The sequence below is a fragment of the Heptranchias perlo genome, chromosome 19 (assembly GCF_035084215.1).
Source record: "Heptranchias perlo isolate sHepPer1 chromosome 19, sHepPer1.hap1, whole genome shotgun sequence".
NCBI lineage: Eukaryota > Metazoa > Chordata > Chondrichthyes > Hexanchiformes > Hexanchidae > Heptranchias > Heptranchias perlo.
The window spans coordinates 28,077,834-28,094,378 of record NC_090343.1 but is presented as its reverse complement, the minus strand read 5'-3'; the positions used below and the strand labels follow the sequence as shown (position 1 = coordinate 28,094,378).

The window sequence follows — 16,545 nt, the reverse complement described above, 5'->3', positions numbered from 1 at the left end:
GCATTAACCAGTAGAATGCATTAGTTTATTACCTGTTTTTCTTAAGGAGGAATCCATTTTACAAATAAGCTGTTTTGTGTAACAATCAGACAGCCCTGTGGATATAACATCCAAAGAAAAATAAGTTTATCTTTCTTCCTGTTTCATTTTCCAGTAAATTGTAATGTGGTTGATCTTAAATGTTCTTTAGTATTTACTGCTGGAGACGATTGAGGCGCTTGCAGGCAATAAAAAGGAAGTAGCTAATAGGTGTTTCCCCCCACACACATTTTATGTTCAATTTTGAAACCTCTTCCCAAAATACTATGGCCAGAAAATCTCTGCCTCCGGTTAAGAAATTCTAACTGGAAGAGTCGTTGATTCTGAAATACATGAGCTGGTGTTTACCTTTTAGACCTGTCAATCATTAAGATTTCAAAAGAGAATGAATGATGCATTAATCATTAATTTATTTCCATTTCCTTTCTTCCTCTTCTCTCTTTGCTCTTCCCTAACGCCATAACCTCATCACAAAAAGAGGTTTAATGAAGTCTGCCACCATCTTACTGGTGAAGGATTTGTAAACCTGAGCATGCAGTTCCAAACATGAGAGGCAAAGTAGAACAGCCCTTTTTTTAAATTTCTTTTACTTTAAGGAATTATGTTTCATTGAAATCTAGTCTGTATAATAAAGGCTTCCACAAGGCAAATATTCAAAGCAGTTGTGTGGCAGGGCACATTGCTGTACCAAGATGTCATACCTGTGGAAGGTTTCACCTTGCACCAACAACTTATCAACACATTGATTTCCTATACCCACCAGGGTGTGGGAGTAATAGAAAAATCAGAGGTCAAATTGACTGCCTCTCCTGGAAGTCAGTTAACAAGTAGCATTGTCAGAGTTCTAAGTGCAATTCACCTGCCAGTCTCTTTGATCAGTGAATAGTGCATGGCATGAGGTGCCCAAAGAGGGTCAAATAGAAGTTCGACCTAATCAAATCGACTGTAGGGAGTTTATAATTCTGTTGCAGTATTGTAGTCAGTGCTGCATAACCTCAATTTGAGTATGATATTCTTGAAGGTTTTTAAACACTGTAAACTCTGTTCCTAATCAGGTTTTACTGATTTTTCTCCTGAAATTGACAGACTTGTCAACTCCTATAATTAATGAAAATATTGCAGTTTTTGAGTCAGAGGCTTTGTTCTTTGTGCCTCTTTCAGCTGCACATGGAGATGGTGCCTGTTCTTTTCTGTCATCTCTTCAGTCATCTCTTCAACATACTATTAAAAAAAAATGAAAATACCAACATAACCTGATTTAAGGAAAAGTGGGGTAAAAATTACAGTAAAGGAAATTGTGCAAAAGTTTTCTAGCATTGAATTTTAACTGAAAAATTGCTGGGTTTTTTAACGAAAGCTGAGACCCCTAGTTATTCTCGTATGCAGAAAAATGGAGAACCCACAATATTAGTTTACCAGGAAATGCAAATAAAGAATCTCCTTGAGTTGCAAAATTCTGTTTCCTAGAACAAACACTTGCTTTCACTTCAGAAATTGCTGTCTGCTTTCTCCTGTGCTTATATGTACATAAAAATCTGTATCTGGAATACACCAAATTAACATTACTCCACCATACAGGCTCAGCAGGTTTCAGATTTGATTCCTGGTTTGTGCTTTTCTCGTGTAGGGCTGCAGTAGAGCAGCTGCATTTGGGTTAAGGGTTCCCAAGCTAAGAACAAAAGTAGATTGAGATCTCTAGCTTACGAGTCCTGCTAGAAGTATGTAAAGTGTGAATGTCAGATGAGGACGTGAATCAGACTCAACTGTGATGCTCCTCCCTCCCTCGGAAGAATAAGTTGCTGACACTCACTAGACTCATGAAAAATGGACACTTGCATGAGCTGGAATCGTAGAATAGTTACAGCACATTGAGCCCGGACCGGCTCTTTGTAAGAGCAATCCAGTTAGTCCCATTCCCCCTCTCTTTTCCCCATAGTCCTGCAGATTTTTTCCCCTCAAGTATTTATCCAATTCCTTTTTGAAAGCCACGACTGAATCTGCTTTCATCACCCTTTCAGGCAGCGCATTCCAGATCATAACTACTTGCTGCGTAAAAAAGTGTTTCCTTATGTTGCCTTTGGTTCTTTTGCCAGTCACCTATGGGAGGGTTATTCACACTCATGGATCATACCCCAGTGTCAGCTCTTCCATCAGGAGATGAGTAGAGAAAATTGCAGTGTGGGGGTGATCGATAATGTCAGCTTAGTGTAAATTTCCATATCGACATTCTGTATTTGCTGGCATCAGGTCTCTGGTTCAGTCCCTGGTTTCACTGAGTTAGTTAATCTTAGCTAGGTAGGGGGAAGAGGCACAACTATTGGCCTCAGTACCATTGGAATAGGAAGGGGGGGGAATGGGAAAAGCAGTCAGGATTCCAAATCTTGGTCACTGTCTACCAACCCTTGGTAGAAAGTTTGTGTATGGATTCTGAATAAGGATTTAGCTTGATACCTACCTCTTGATCCAATAGTTTGCTAAAACTGCTGAGAACTATCGGCATATGTGAAACCTTTCTTAGCAGGAGTTGCTGATAACAAGAATGGAGGGGGAAATATTATGGGGTCACAAAACTTCAAATTTTACTTCTATAACCAGAACATTTTTTTTAATATGTTACTTTCTTTTATAACATCATCTGAATTCTATGTACAGTATAATAAATGTGAATCATATTAATTGTGAAGGTAAAAATTATTATTGCATTGTTATCTAAAAATTATACTCTGATCACTGTAGGATGACTGTAAAACTGCAAAGTGCTGCCCTTCTGCTTAAAGCAGGATAATTATAATCCATCAATTTATGAAAAATACAGGTAGTGAGAATACATGGAAGTTTGAGCCTGCTGTCTCTGCAGAGAACAAATTTACATCTTCAGCAAGTTCTTCTCAACAGCTAAACGCTTGCACACATCTCAACAAAGGGGGACTACACTTAAACTGTGGGCAGGTTAGCAAAGGTATGCAGATTCTTTTGTTTATATATATTATATATATATATATATATAGACTGTATTAGGCAGATTCTTTTGTTAATCATATTAAAACTGACTTTTTTTTTTAAATTCCATTTTGGTACTCCATCTTCAAAATGCTTTTGTATTAGGAAGGAAAAAGTTGCTGTTCGAATTCCCTTACCAACAGTCCTAATTCAAAAGCCCTATAGTGTAGAACATTTATGAAATGTAACTAAACTCAATTGTAGATAGATCACTGAGCTGATTTATTGTTTGACTTGTCATTTTTTAATATTTCATATACAAGATCTCAACATTTTATGTAACTATAATCTCAAATGATAAGTTGAAGTATTTTCACATTTTTACTTTTATAAAAAATAAAGAGCAGTCCCCTTAGGAAAACCTTGAACTGAGAAAGTTGGGAATTCTTTGTGTATGTTTAAGTTGCATCAAGTAAATACACTTGCAATTACAGAAAAATGTAGAGATTTTTCAGGAAATTATTTTATCTAAGATGACTGATTTATAAATTGTATTAATGTAGGTTTTTGTCTGCCTTAAATATAGGTGACATCTGTAATTCTGAGCCAACTGTTTCGACAGCTACGTCTTCAAAAACATCAGCAGACCAGAAGAAACAGCATTTACTTGCTGCTTATATTAATGATGCTAAGAAAGCTTTAGGACCTATTAAATACAACAGATTCTCAACAGTACTTCAGACATATAAAAAGACTGATAACTATGACAACATGGTGTCTGAAATAGCTGCTCTCTTTACAGAAAAATCTGAGGATTTTCATTTGCTAAGAAGTAAGTATCTGGTATCTTGTTCATACTGAGTCTCATGGTGAAGTTATGTCTGTTGTAGTTCTACAATGCAGCATCTAGCTCCCTGTACTATATGGTTGGCTAGTTTCTAAGATAGTCATGATTCTTTCCTGGGTACTATTACATTCTCTGGTGATTGGGGAAAGTCTGTACTGATCAGTGGAACTACATCCGCTTCATTGACTCTGTAGAGTGTGAAACATAGAAAATAGGAGTAGGCCATTCGGCCCTTTGAGCCTGCTCCACCATTCAATATGATCATGGCTGATTCTCTATCTTAATACCTTATTCCTGCTCTCTCCCCATACCCCTTGATGCCTTTTGTGTCTAGAAATCTATCTATCTCAAATATATTCAGTGGCTTGGTGTCCACAGCCTTCTGTGGTAGAGAATTCCACAGGTTCACCATCCTCTGAGTGAAGAAATTTCTCCTCATCTCAGTCCTAAATGTCCTACCCCATATCCTGAGACTGTGACCCCTCGTTCTGGACCCCCCCCCAGCCAGGGGAAACATCCTCCCTGCATCCAATCTGCCTAGCCGTGTCAGAATCTTGTACGTTTCAATGAGATCTCCTCTCATTCTTCTAAACTCTAGTGAATACAGGCCTAGTCGACCCAATCTCTCCTCATATGACAGTCCTGCCATCCCAGGAATCAGTCTGGTGAACCTTCGCTGCACTCCCTCTATAGTAAGTATATCCTTTCTTAGGCAAGGAGACCAAAACTGCACACACTATTCCAGGTGTGGTCTCACCAAGGCCCTGTATAACTGCAGTAAGACATCCTTCCTCCTGTACTCAAATCCTCTTACAATGAAGGCCAACATACCATTTGCCTTCCTAACTGCTTGCTGCACCTGCATGTTTGCTTTCAGTGACTGGTGTACAAGGACACCCAGGTCCCTTTGTACATCAACATTTCCCAATCTATCACTATTTAAATAATACTCTGCCTTTGATTTTCCTTTCGAAGTGGATAACTTCACATTTATCCATGTTATATTGCATCTGCCGTGTATTTGCCCACTCACTCAACATCTAAATCACCTTGAAACCTCTTTGCATCCTCCTCACAACTCTCAATCCCACCTAGTTTTATGTCGTCAGCAAACTTGGAAATATTACATTTCGGTCCCTCATCCAAATCATTGATATATATTGTGAATAGCTGGGGCCCAAGCACTGATCCCTGCAGTACCCCACTAGTCACTGCCTACCACCCTGTAAAAGACCCATTTATTCCTACACTTTGTTTCCTGTCTGTTAACCAATTTTCAATCCATGCCAGTATATTACCCCCAATTTTGCACACTAACCTCTTATGTGGGACTTTATCAAAGGCCTTCTGAAAATTCTGTGAATTTAAACTCTTCAGCCAAAAAACATGACTGTCTCTTTTGGCATTTACGTTGCTGAGTGACAGTGTTGTCTTTGGAGGTGTGGAGTCTTGCAGTTTTTTTTGTGATGCAATCAGCAGTAAATGGAGTATCAATGCCTTAATCTGAATTTGATGTTGATTGCACGTTCTCCCTTAATCTGGATTCTGTGCTATTTGATACTGATTGCATGTGCGATCAATTAATTTGAATTCAGAATATGAGACTTGTATTGATTGCATGTGTCCTTTTTTTTATAATAGTGGTATGTTCTTCCCTTAATTTATATGCTAAAATCTTTGTCTAAATAACCAAGACATTGTTAAACCAATATGCTTGCTTTTATAAGGATTCTGTAGCGAAGTCTGAGAGCTCCTGCTTGGGACTCTTTAGCTTCAATCTGAAAGTTTTGAAGTAAGCATATGTATGACCTGCCACTTTCAAACTCCAACAAGAACATTGGTTTATTCCTGTTCCTTTCAGCTCCTCAAGCCTGTTTCCACGACTCAATCAGATCGTGGCTGATCTGTACATCAACTCAATTTGCTGCCTTTGATCCATATCCCTTGATGCCATTACCTAATAAAAATCTGTAGAGGGATTGAGAGAGGTCAAGCTGGGTCCCATAAGCATTGATGTGGAAGCTGGCCCATTGTCTGCAGATCATGTTACCAAGAGGCAGCATTTAGATGAGTAAGAGGTGGGGACCAAGGATAGATCCTTGGGCAACTCTGCGGTGGCAACCAGAATGGATACGGGCAATTTAACAGAAAATTCTGTTGATACCTTGTGTATGCAGTGTTCACAGCTCTGCTTCTGGAGAACTGTCTTTGGGGCATTGAAAACAATATGGTGTCCTTTTCAAGGGCTAGCAAGGCAGTTTTGTTTTTAATAAAGATGAAATCCTGGCCTGCAAGAACAGTTGCAATGTTTGTTAATTATATGTTCACAGAATTTTACATATTTGTTAGAGCACATCACAAACAACAGTTTAACCAGATATGTGAAGAGCTGACGGGAACAGACTGTAAGCAATTCATTGAGAAGGAGCATCAGCCTGAGAGACCAGGGGGAATTCTGAACAAGACTGATGAGAAACTCCCTAAACACATAGTCCTGACTGTAAACCAAAGTGCCAGCAATAATGAGAATGGTAAGAATATATCCTGGCATCTATAATGGTCATTTACTGTCTTTCACAAGATAATCTCCTAGCCAGCAATATTATAATAAATATGCACAGAATCCATAAGTACTTTTAATTTATATAACTTTAGTTTGTTGTAGTTAATGTTTTAACCCTTAGAGTACATGTTCATGGACTAGCCGGTTCTTGTGTTTTCAGCCCTGACTGTAATACTGAAGTAAATATTAATATTCCAGTACTAAAATCATTCTAATCAGGAGTAACTTTACTACTGTAATATTGAGCACATTTTAAGTGTGACTATTTTAATTACCCTTCAATGTTATTTCTTTTTTTCTATCTAACTTAAAATAATCTATCATAACCCTTTTCTATCTATAAAACCTTTTACTTTTTCTTTCTTCTCCTGGTATTGGACGAGAGCAGCTCCCCCAAAAAATTGGATTATTATTTATTGGCACTAACTGTGATGATTTAAGCCCTAAAAGCTCGTATTGTAGCCAGTTGAAAGTCCTGTGACCTGGTGGTGGTCTTGCCGAATAAACTCATCTGCAGCACTGAATTTTCTTTCTTTCATTCATTCATTCATGGGATGTGGGTGTCGTTGGCAAGGCCAGCATTTATTGCGCATCCCTAATTGCCATGGTGAGACCATTGAAAACAGAGACATTTTAAGGAAAACAGTCACATCTATTGCAGCGGATCACCACCACCTTCTCAAGGGCAATTAGGGATGGGCAATAAATGCTGGCCTTGCCGGCAACGCCCACATCCCATGAATGAATTTTTTTAAAAATCTACTGCAAATTTATTAAAACATGCGAGCAGGTGGAGTTGAGATACAGATCAGCCGTGATCCAATTGAATGGTGGAACAGGCTCGGGAGGCTGAATGGCCTACGCCTGTTCCTATGAATAAGATTATTTATTTTTTGCTCTCCCATGAATTTTTTTCTCCCAAAAAAACTGACCACCTCTTGAAATTAGAGACTTGATAAGTCTGTAAATAAGTGGGTAAATTAGTTGAACAGAAAGATATATTTAGATCAGATGTGGAGTGAGGAACTGTGTTTTCAGTAGTACAGAAGGAAATTAAAACCTTCAATAATGATGTAGAAACATTCTGTAACCATGCCAATAATCTTTGAAGACTTTTTTTCCCAAAACCAAAATAGCAAATACACAACCATTTTATAATATCCATTGGAGCTGTGATTGAGCTTCCAGTAGGTAGATACCCGAGGTAGAGCAGACAAAATTTAATGTTTGTTTATTTGACGTTTAAGTATATCTGGACATTCTGTCACATGTTGTCCCTGTGTGATGAAGGTTTTTTCTGTTTTTGACCAATTATATTTTTAGTAGCTGAAGGACCTGGAACGACACAAAGCAAGATTTCAGCATTCTTTTCAAGCAGTGGAAAACCAAAGCTCTCGAGTGTCTTGGGGAAACCAAGCACTTTGCATTGTATTAATGACAATATGGTAAAAAACTGTCCCTCTGAAGTTCAAGAGATGGGTACGAAAAGCATACGACCCCCATCAACAAATGAATCATTGCTGCCTTTCTCCTCCTATGTGAATTTGAAGTTTGGTAAGTTACATGAATTAATATATTCAAAAACAAAGCTCTAGTTGACTAAAATACTTCTCAGAATTAGACTGTATAATCCTGACTCTCTTTTCCCCCCCCCCCCCCAAAAAAGACTTTGTACATTAAATTTCAATTTTAAAAAGTGTACTACTTTTAGGCTTTTTCCCTCCTCCCTGCTTCCCCCTTTTCCAGACAAAGTATCATATCCTTGCAGTGTCAGTCAGCTGTGACTCAGTGGTAGCACTCTCACCTCCGTCTTTCAGATGAGACATCTGCCCTTTCAGGTGGCCATAAAAAAAAATTCCACAGCACTATTTGAAGAGCATGGGAATTCTCCCGGTGTCCTGACCAACATTTATTCCCCAACCAGCACCTAAAACATAATCTGGTCACTTATTTCATTGCTGTTTGTGTAAATTGGTTGCCGCACTCCCTACGTTACAACAGTGACAACACTTCACTTAATTTATTGTAAAGCACTTTGGGACATTCTGAGATTGTGAAAGGTGCTGTATAAATGCAAGTTTTTTTTTAATTGGACAAACTGACTTGGTTCCAAATTGTTCATTCGCCTCTATGAATACCAAAGACAGGGTTCATTGTAAGAAAAGCAAAGTGAATACCTAGAGGATAAGCAGCAGGATTCAGTGCTTTACTGAAAAACATAAGGCGCACGACTCGGGACAGACTTGCTTGTTTTTTATGCAAGTTCCATTGCATATTATCTTAATACTGCATGCTGACTTAGACTAATTTTAAAAAAACCTTGAACTTGTCAGAGACAATATGGTGGTTTTATTTTATGGTGACTTGTCATTAAGGAAGGCTGCTGTATGCTCCTTTAATACAGTAGTTTGAAAGACCCTACATTCCCCCAATTATGGCATCTAATTATTTCATAAATGATTCCAGGGTTTTCGCCTCCACTACCCTATCTAGAAGTCCATTCCATGGATCGATCTTTCGGTGAGGAATAACTTCCTGATATGAGGTTCAGTTATGGGGCAGGGTGGCTGCTGTGCACATTGTAGTGCTTCAGCAAATGGTGGTCACAAGTGTAATTTTCTTTCTTACAAAGTAGTTTTTAAGAAACGGATGTAGGAAAGAGTAAATAATTAAATTAAGAATTTGCATTTAAATAGCGCCTTTCATATCATCAGGACAACATCAACAACTTGCATTTATATAGCACCTTTAACATGGTAAAACGTCCCAAGGCGCTTCACAGGAGCGTTATTGAACAAAATCTGACCCCGAGCTACATAAGGAGGTATTAGGACAGGTGACCAAAAGCTTGGTCAAAGAGGTAGGTTTTAAGGAGCACCTTAAAGGAGGAGAGAGGCGGAGAGGTTTTGGGTAGGGAATTCCAGAGCTTAGGATCTAGGCAGCTGAAGGCATGGCTGCCAATAGTGGAGCAGTTAAAATCGGGGATGTGCAAGAGGCAAGAATTGGAGGAGTGCAGAGATCGCAGAGAGTTGTAGGGCTGGAGGAGGATACAGAGATAGAGAGGGGTGAGGTAATGGAGGGATTTGAAAACAAGGATGAGCATTTTAAAATCGAGGCGCTCCCGAACCGGGAGCCAATGTAGGTCGGCAAGCACAGGGGTGATGGGAGAACGGGACTTGGTGCGAGTTACAATACGGGCAGCAGAGTTTTGGATGAGCTCAAGTTTATGGAGGGCAGAAGATGAGAGACCTCTAGGAAAGCATTTGAATAGTAGGTAACAAAGGCTCGGATGAGGGATTCAGCAGCAGATGAACTGAGACAGGGGCGGAGACGGAAGTAGGCGTTCTTGGTGATGGGGCATCCCAAAGTGCTTCCCAGCCAATACTGGCCTTAACCAGAAGAACGCCCATCCTTTTAAGTGTCATGGGAACCTGAACTGGAAGACGGGGCCTCAGTTTAATCTCTCATCCGAAAGACAGCACCTCTGAAGTGCAACACCCCCTCAGTACTGCACTAAAGTGTCAGCCTAGATTATGTGTCTCTGTGTCTGGAGTGGGACTATGAACCCATGACCTGACTGAGGCAAGAGTGCTACCAACTGAGCCAGGCTGACTCATTAACTAGTATAAAACATTGATATAAGGGAGAACAACTTAAAAGACTAATTAGATACATGCATGTACATGTGTTTCAGGGCTCAAAATTGTAAGGTTCATATGGCTTAAACAGATTGAAGTATAATAATTTGAAAGCTCCTAATTGAGCTGCATATATATAGGAAAAAGTGAAACCAGTTTTATATTACTTTAGGGCGAATTGTGATATAACTCATCAATAAAAGCTGATTATTTAATGAGTGCCTCGTGCAGTCTAATTTGATGGCATCCTCAGCTAATACTGAATTTAAGTGTCCAACACTATCCGATCAACATACAGAATGAAAAAGACTACTGGTCACTCCTAGACTCCCTGTTTTTTCAAAGATGAACTTGTCTCAATTAGTACATCTTTTGAAAATCAGTTAGTTAAGTTTAACTCATTTGTGTTCTTCCATTTTGTTTTTTTTAATAGATACTGTGTATTATTGTCCTTAAATGTTAGATTTTGTTTCAGTAGTGTGATTCTCCTTTTTGGAGTTACATTGTTGAAACCTACACTAATCAGGCACACAGTGTTAGAACAGCTAGTCGAAAGACATACTGCATTTGTGAATTTCCACCCCATGTCCTGTTGATATATAGAACTTGGGCACGTGCCAGAATTTGAGCCCGAACCTTTCATTTCTAATGGTCTATAAGTCACCTGTTCACCCAATATTGTTATTACGTTACTGATTAATTGCTTTTTTTTGTGTAGTTAAAACAGCTCCACAGTTGTTTCTGCTATAGCAGGTGTTGCATGTACTGCAATATGGACATTTTAGTGGCCATTATGGCAGCTGTGGTAACAGTTTTTGAAATAGGCAGATCCAGCAACTGAGTCTGAATGCAAATTCTTTGGAAGAGCAAAGATTCCCCTTTACTGGCATCTGCTACTTGAAGTGTTTAATTTTTTCTGCATTGAATGTACTGAAACATGTGACACCAAGACCAGCTAATTAATATGAATTTGTAGGGTTTTTTTCCAAAAGAAATGTTATAAACTTTGCAACATATTCTGCTAGGTTACCACTGCATTCTATGCAGAATTGATGCAACAGTGCCATTTAATTGTCAATCCTGTGAATTCACCTGCTGCAGGTCTTGTTGGAAGCAGTTGTTGAAGGTTAGACTAGCTTTCTAATTTATTAGTTAAAAAAAGAGCCTGATTAGCAATGAAGATGTTGTAATTTTTATATTTGTTCTATATATACTTTTGAAAATCAGAACACTGCTTAGCTAAAGCAGTGTCCAAATAATCAAATCTGAGAAAATTGACAGGCTGAAAATGTGGTTACTTAGAACATGTGTATTCAAAAACAGATGGGGGTTTATTTGGATTTTTTCAGTACTATCTGTCCATTCAATTCATGTTAGATAACTGGTTATTACAAAAGTTTGATTCACATAAATGCTCTCATTTGGACTCACCAGAAGTCCTTTTTTTCCCCCTTTGATAGTTTGAAGTTTTTTCTTTCTTTGCCAACTTCTGCTTTCAGTGGCCCATATTAAGTTGTAACTTCTTCTCAGACTTATGGCACTTCCTAAACTGCAGAAAAACTGGCATAAGAACAGTCTATTGAGAAGACTGCTTGTGATATTGGCTCCATTGGAAGGCTTTAGCCTCTGCTCGTTGCCTTCCCACAACAATGTGACTGATGGAAAATAGAAAAATGTAGATATAGAGACAGACCCAAGGGTTCAAATACATCATTCCCAGAAACTGCCAATGTAGGTAGATAAAACCATAGACAAGACCAGTAGCATGTTGGGTTCTTATGGGGGAATAGAGTACAAGAATAAAAAAAAGTAATAATTTATGCAAGGCAATGGTGAAGCCACAATTGGGGTATTAACTGCAGGTTTAGGAACCTAATTATATAAAGACGAGTAAAGGCATAATATATGTACAGTGTAGATTCACCACAATGATGCCAGAGAAGAGAAACTAGTTATGAGGAGAGACTTGAGATACTGGGACTATTTCCACTGGAACAGACAAGGCTAAGAGGAAATTTAACAGGTTTTTAAAATTATGAAGGGTTTTGATAGGGTGAAGAGACAAAGACTCTCTTCTCTGGTTGGGGGGATGGTGACAAAGGTTCATTAATTTAACATCCTCACCAAAAAGTGAGGAAAGAGTTTAGGATTTTTTTTAAACTTAGAGGGTTGTTGGAGATGGAATGCTTTGCCACAGGAAATGGTTGAGGCAGAGGCCATTGCATCTTTTAAGGGAAAGTTAGATAAATATTTCAAACAGGAAGCTACAGGGCTGTGGAGGAAGAGCCGGGCAGTGGGATTATGGATTGCTCCAGCAAACAGCCTACACAGATCCAATAGGCCAAATCCAAAACAGTGCCCTCTGTAGGGTATGTGGGACTTGTATGAACAGGGCAAGCAACTGTCTATCCCCTTAACCAATCAGATTAAAGCATCTGATGAGCAGCAAAGAGTCAGAACCAGGAAATATCAGATAAGGTACAGAAAGCGAAATAAAGAGAGGGTAAGAAAGATTGAATCAAGAGACAGAGATAAAAGAGACAAAGAAAAAGTCAAAAAACAAATTTTAATAGCCAATAATAATTAAAAAATCTGAAGGAATGAGACTCCACATTTGTAAAAATTAATTTTCAGTGCCAAAGAGGTTGTTTGGCAATAACTTGACATACCTTTTTTTGGCGAGATTAGTTTGTATCCATCAGGGCAGTAGAGAAACTTCATTCCATTCATTTGAACAGTGAGTCAGCCGGCGAGATGTCATTCTCAGTTTATGGAGGAGCAGGGCATCTAGTAGACCAACTTCCAAATTTCCACGTTTGACTGCGCATGTGCCATCGCCGGAAGTTGCTGTACCAGATTCACAGAAATAACGGTGAGCCGTGTTATTTTCAGAGGAAAATCTGGCCCAATAATGATTTTGTCATTACCCAAAAATGTTAAAGGGGATTGCCCCTTCTGTTGATGGCCCTAGTTACATGTGAGCAATTTTCCATTCAAGGTAATTTCCAATTACTATATTATTTCCATCAGTAGGGCCCCTGATGCAGGGTGCCTTGTAATTTGATAGTATGCTGAAGAGCAGTTCTCTGGTTACATGTTATACAATGGTCTTCCTCTAGAATTTCCCACAGCTAACTAGTATTTTGTCCATGTTTGTCCTAATTTAAGACATTGATATATAATGGTTCTGAATAATCAACCAGTTATATTGATATAAAATGTTTAACAAGCAATTTTTAATACATTGCATAAATTAAAGTCTACTGTTACACCAAAAAATTCTGTGCAGTGATTCAAATGTCAAAACTATAATCATCAGTTCTTGGAGACTGTTAAGTTACAGATAAAAATGTAAAAACATCCCATCATACAGTATATGAAAAAACTAAAATGCCTCAATTGCATTTTGTTGTTCATAAATCTAGGAAATAATGTGAACATAGGAACAGGAGGAGGCCATTCAATTAGATCATGGCTGATCTGTACCTCAACACCAGTAACCCGGATACTCCATAATCCCTCGATACCCTTACCTAACAAAATCTACCCCTGTCTTTAAAGTTTCAATTGACCCAGCATCCACAGCCTTTTGGAGAGGGGGGAGGTAGGAGTAAGAGTTCCAGATTTCTCCTACTCTTTGTGAAACCATAAATATTTTTGTGGGAGGAAAATAGTGATATTTGATTTTTCGGTCAAATAACTATTCCAGCACCACAGTAAGGTTTACTCATTGAGAAACCATTGCATTCTAAGGGCCCTTATTCAACAGCCTCTTCTAAATTTTCAAATACAACAACATGTCAAAGATTGACCTGGTTACAACCACATTAATCTTCAATATCTGGCTTGATTGAAAAAACCTTTGTTTTTCAAACTTGCTCCCACCTCCAAAATGGATAATGGGAAACTAAGATATTTTACTTTTTGTAAAAAATGAAAACCAGGTTAGAAAAAATAAGGTAGGACAGATTGAAAAAGGTATTTTTTAAGTGTTATTTCTATACGACTAATATTACTTTAATAAGGCTATTCTTGACATTGGAATACCTTTTCTTGCTTTAAATATCGGGATGGATTTTGTACTAAAAATAATGGTGAGGCTAACTGTGCTCACTGTTATTCACGTGCAAATCAGACAGTAACTTCTAGGACCGCACATGCGTAGTCAAACGTGGAAATCCAGAAGTTGCTGTACCAGATGCGATTCTCTTCCAAAAGCTGTGCAAAAAAGGTACCTCACCGTTCAAATGTATTGAATGGCGTGAAGTTCCTGTATTTGTGCGGTAGATATGAACTAAACTCGCCAAAAAAAATTTAAGTCTTGTCATTTCAAGTCTAAGTGCCGGCGTGGTAAGTCTTAATTACTGCCAAACAACCTCTCTGACTCCGAAAATTAACTTTTACATCTTTCTTACCCTCTCTTTATTTTGCTTTCTGTACCTGATTTGACATAGAATAGTAAATTCAAACTTACACTTCCTGGTTCGGGCTTTGTGCTGCTTCAGTTTGATTGGTTAAGGAGATACACAGCTGCTTGTCTTGTTCACACAGGTCCCAAATGCCCTGTCGAGGGCCCCATCCTTTTTGGATTTCTAATTTTCAGGAACGTGCCATGCAAAAACTCCTTATATGGGCAAGTGCAAGGTTCGCTACCCACAGCAAAATCCAGCCCATTGTGTGAGCTGAACAAAATGGAGTGGTCTAAAGACTGTCATTCCCCTGAACCTGTCAACAGTCCAAGGTTCAAAATATAAAAATGTGTTGTAGTGCAGCACCATTTCCAAACATTTCATTTTCCTGTCAATTTCCAGAAAAATAAGAAGTGCCCACAGTGCAAAGAAACCACCAACAGAAGGTACTTGAGGCAAGTTTTCTTTTGGGCAGACGATCCACAGTCTGCGTATGAAGTCATGGACAGTCTCTTCACAAGGAACATTCTTGACTGACCTAGTATTCTGCATAACGAAGATAAAGGAAAAGGTCTGTGATTTTTCATAAAGATGCAGTGTTTTATTTGGGCTTAAATGATCCTATTTAAAATTGTTTTTAAGACAATATCAAAATGTCTGATAGTAACTTTTTGAATTAATCGTACACATTATTTCAGGGAGTTTCCGATTTTTGTAACTGTCAGCTTCATTGAGAGTATGTGAATAAAAAATATTTTGACAAACCGTATACTTTATACAAGTGTAGTGGAATGATTGATGTGGGGTTGAATTCTTTTGCTCTACTTTAAAGATTTGACAAAACCTTTATGCAAGATAAGTGTTTTATAAATGTAGCATAAACATTAAAATGTGTCGTATGAACAAGAGATTAAACTCATCAATGGCACGTGTCAAAAAATGGGGAATTGGGTATACTTTTGTGGGGTGGGGGAGGGGGGAGGGAGCTCACCATTTCACATCTTAGGATTCTGCATACAGTTGTCTGTATTAAGTTTGTCTAATCCTACAGGGAATTAATGCAGAAACACCAAATCCTAGAACTTAACCACTCGTCACCAATCGCGCTGGGCTCCTGGTCAACTGAAGTGGAAATCCTCTATTAGAGAGACTAAATCTGAATAAATATATCCTGCTGTAAACAAATGTAAATATAATCTTGAATGAAGTTATTTTTCAGGTCTTATGAACTTAAGCATCCTTTGAGGGTAAGTTCACCAGGTGCCATGTGACCAGAATACTACAATGTGCAGTGTGGAGCAAAATATCAAATTAGTGGCCTACTTGCAGGATTAAGTGGAGTCTGTAAAGGGAGCCCTAACAAACCGTTTAGTGGTTAAAGGTGATCAAGATCTCAGTAATGCCTTTAACAATAGAAGCCCTGTACAGCTGTATTTGGAAGTCAGTAAATGGTGAACAGGTACTGACTCACAACTTCCAATATAAAATTTGGGGTATACATGTTCCAGTACTGTAATCAATCTGGAGTAAGAGATATTTGATGCTCCATTTTTGAACTGACCTCCTAAGTTGCTTGGTAATAGTTTGTCTGTCTCGGTTAAACAATTAGAGTGCATTTTCCCCTACAATATCAATACAGACAGTCAATTTTGGATGATTTCTCATTGGATTCGTGGACTTAAATATGAGAAGAGAGATTCTCTTTCAGGTGGGTAGAAAGAAAGAATATGAAAAGGGACAAGTGAAGATCAGCAAGACCATTAATCCAATCCCATCGTGTTATGGTTTGGCACATCCATCACCTTCGTCCCCCCCCACCAACACACACAAATTCCCATGAAGGGCCGGAGTATGGACTGAGTGGAAGGCTAGATGGGGGAACGTGAAACTAGTTCTATCCTATCAGGAGGTGGGGGTTGTCTGTACAGGAACTGCAGTCACAATTGACTTACGTCCCCTAATAATTAACGTTCACTTAAAATGAAATAGGACTAATATAACCTCTGTGGGAGAAGACAGTCTAAAGTCACACTCTCTGTATTGGTACAATTGAACTTCTATCCGATCAGATCCAGCTAGTGCTCATGGGATAGCAGTCAGGCTTGCACC

General features: G+C 38.6%; 1 protein-coding gene and 1 long non-coding RNA gene across 7 annotated transcripts in view; one reads left to right on the top strand and one right to left on the bottom strand.

Annotated features, from left to right (window-relative positions):
* rtel1 (regulator of telomere elongation helicase 1) overlaps window positions 1-15,205 on the top strand; it is a 110,538-nt gene extending 95,333 nt beyond the window's left edge. For 2 of the 6 annotated variants that reach the window (XM_068000558.1, XM_068000559.1), the window contains exons 31-36: window positions 2,855-2,998; window positions 3,566-3,811; window positions 6,157-6,357; window positions 7,713-7,943; window positions 11,053-11,153; window positions 14,839-15,205. In XM_068000558.1, coding sequence (XP_067856659.1) covers window positions 2,855-2,998; window positions 3,566-3,811; window positions 6,157-6,357; window positions 7,713-7,943; window positions 11,053-11,153; window positions 14,839-14,973 — 1,058 coding nt within the window. In that variant the 3' untranslated portion in view covers window positions 14,974-15,205. The other 4 variants (XM_068000560.1, XM_068000561.1, XM_068000562.1 and 1 more) reach the window with 4 other exon arrangements.
* On the bottom strand, window positions 2,745-14,979 carry LOC137335274 (uncharacterized). Its single transcript, XR_010966382.1, has 4 exons — window positions 14,502-14,979; window positions 12,697-12,874; window positions 11,459-11,587; window positions 2,745-7,724 (listed from the first exon to the last, which is right to left on the bottom strand). It is a non-coding gene; the product is annotated as an uncharacterized lncRNA (long non-coding RNA).
* Window positions 15,206-16,545: the final 1,340 nt, after the last annotated feature.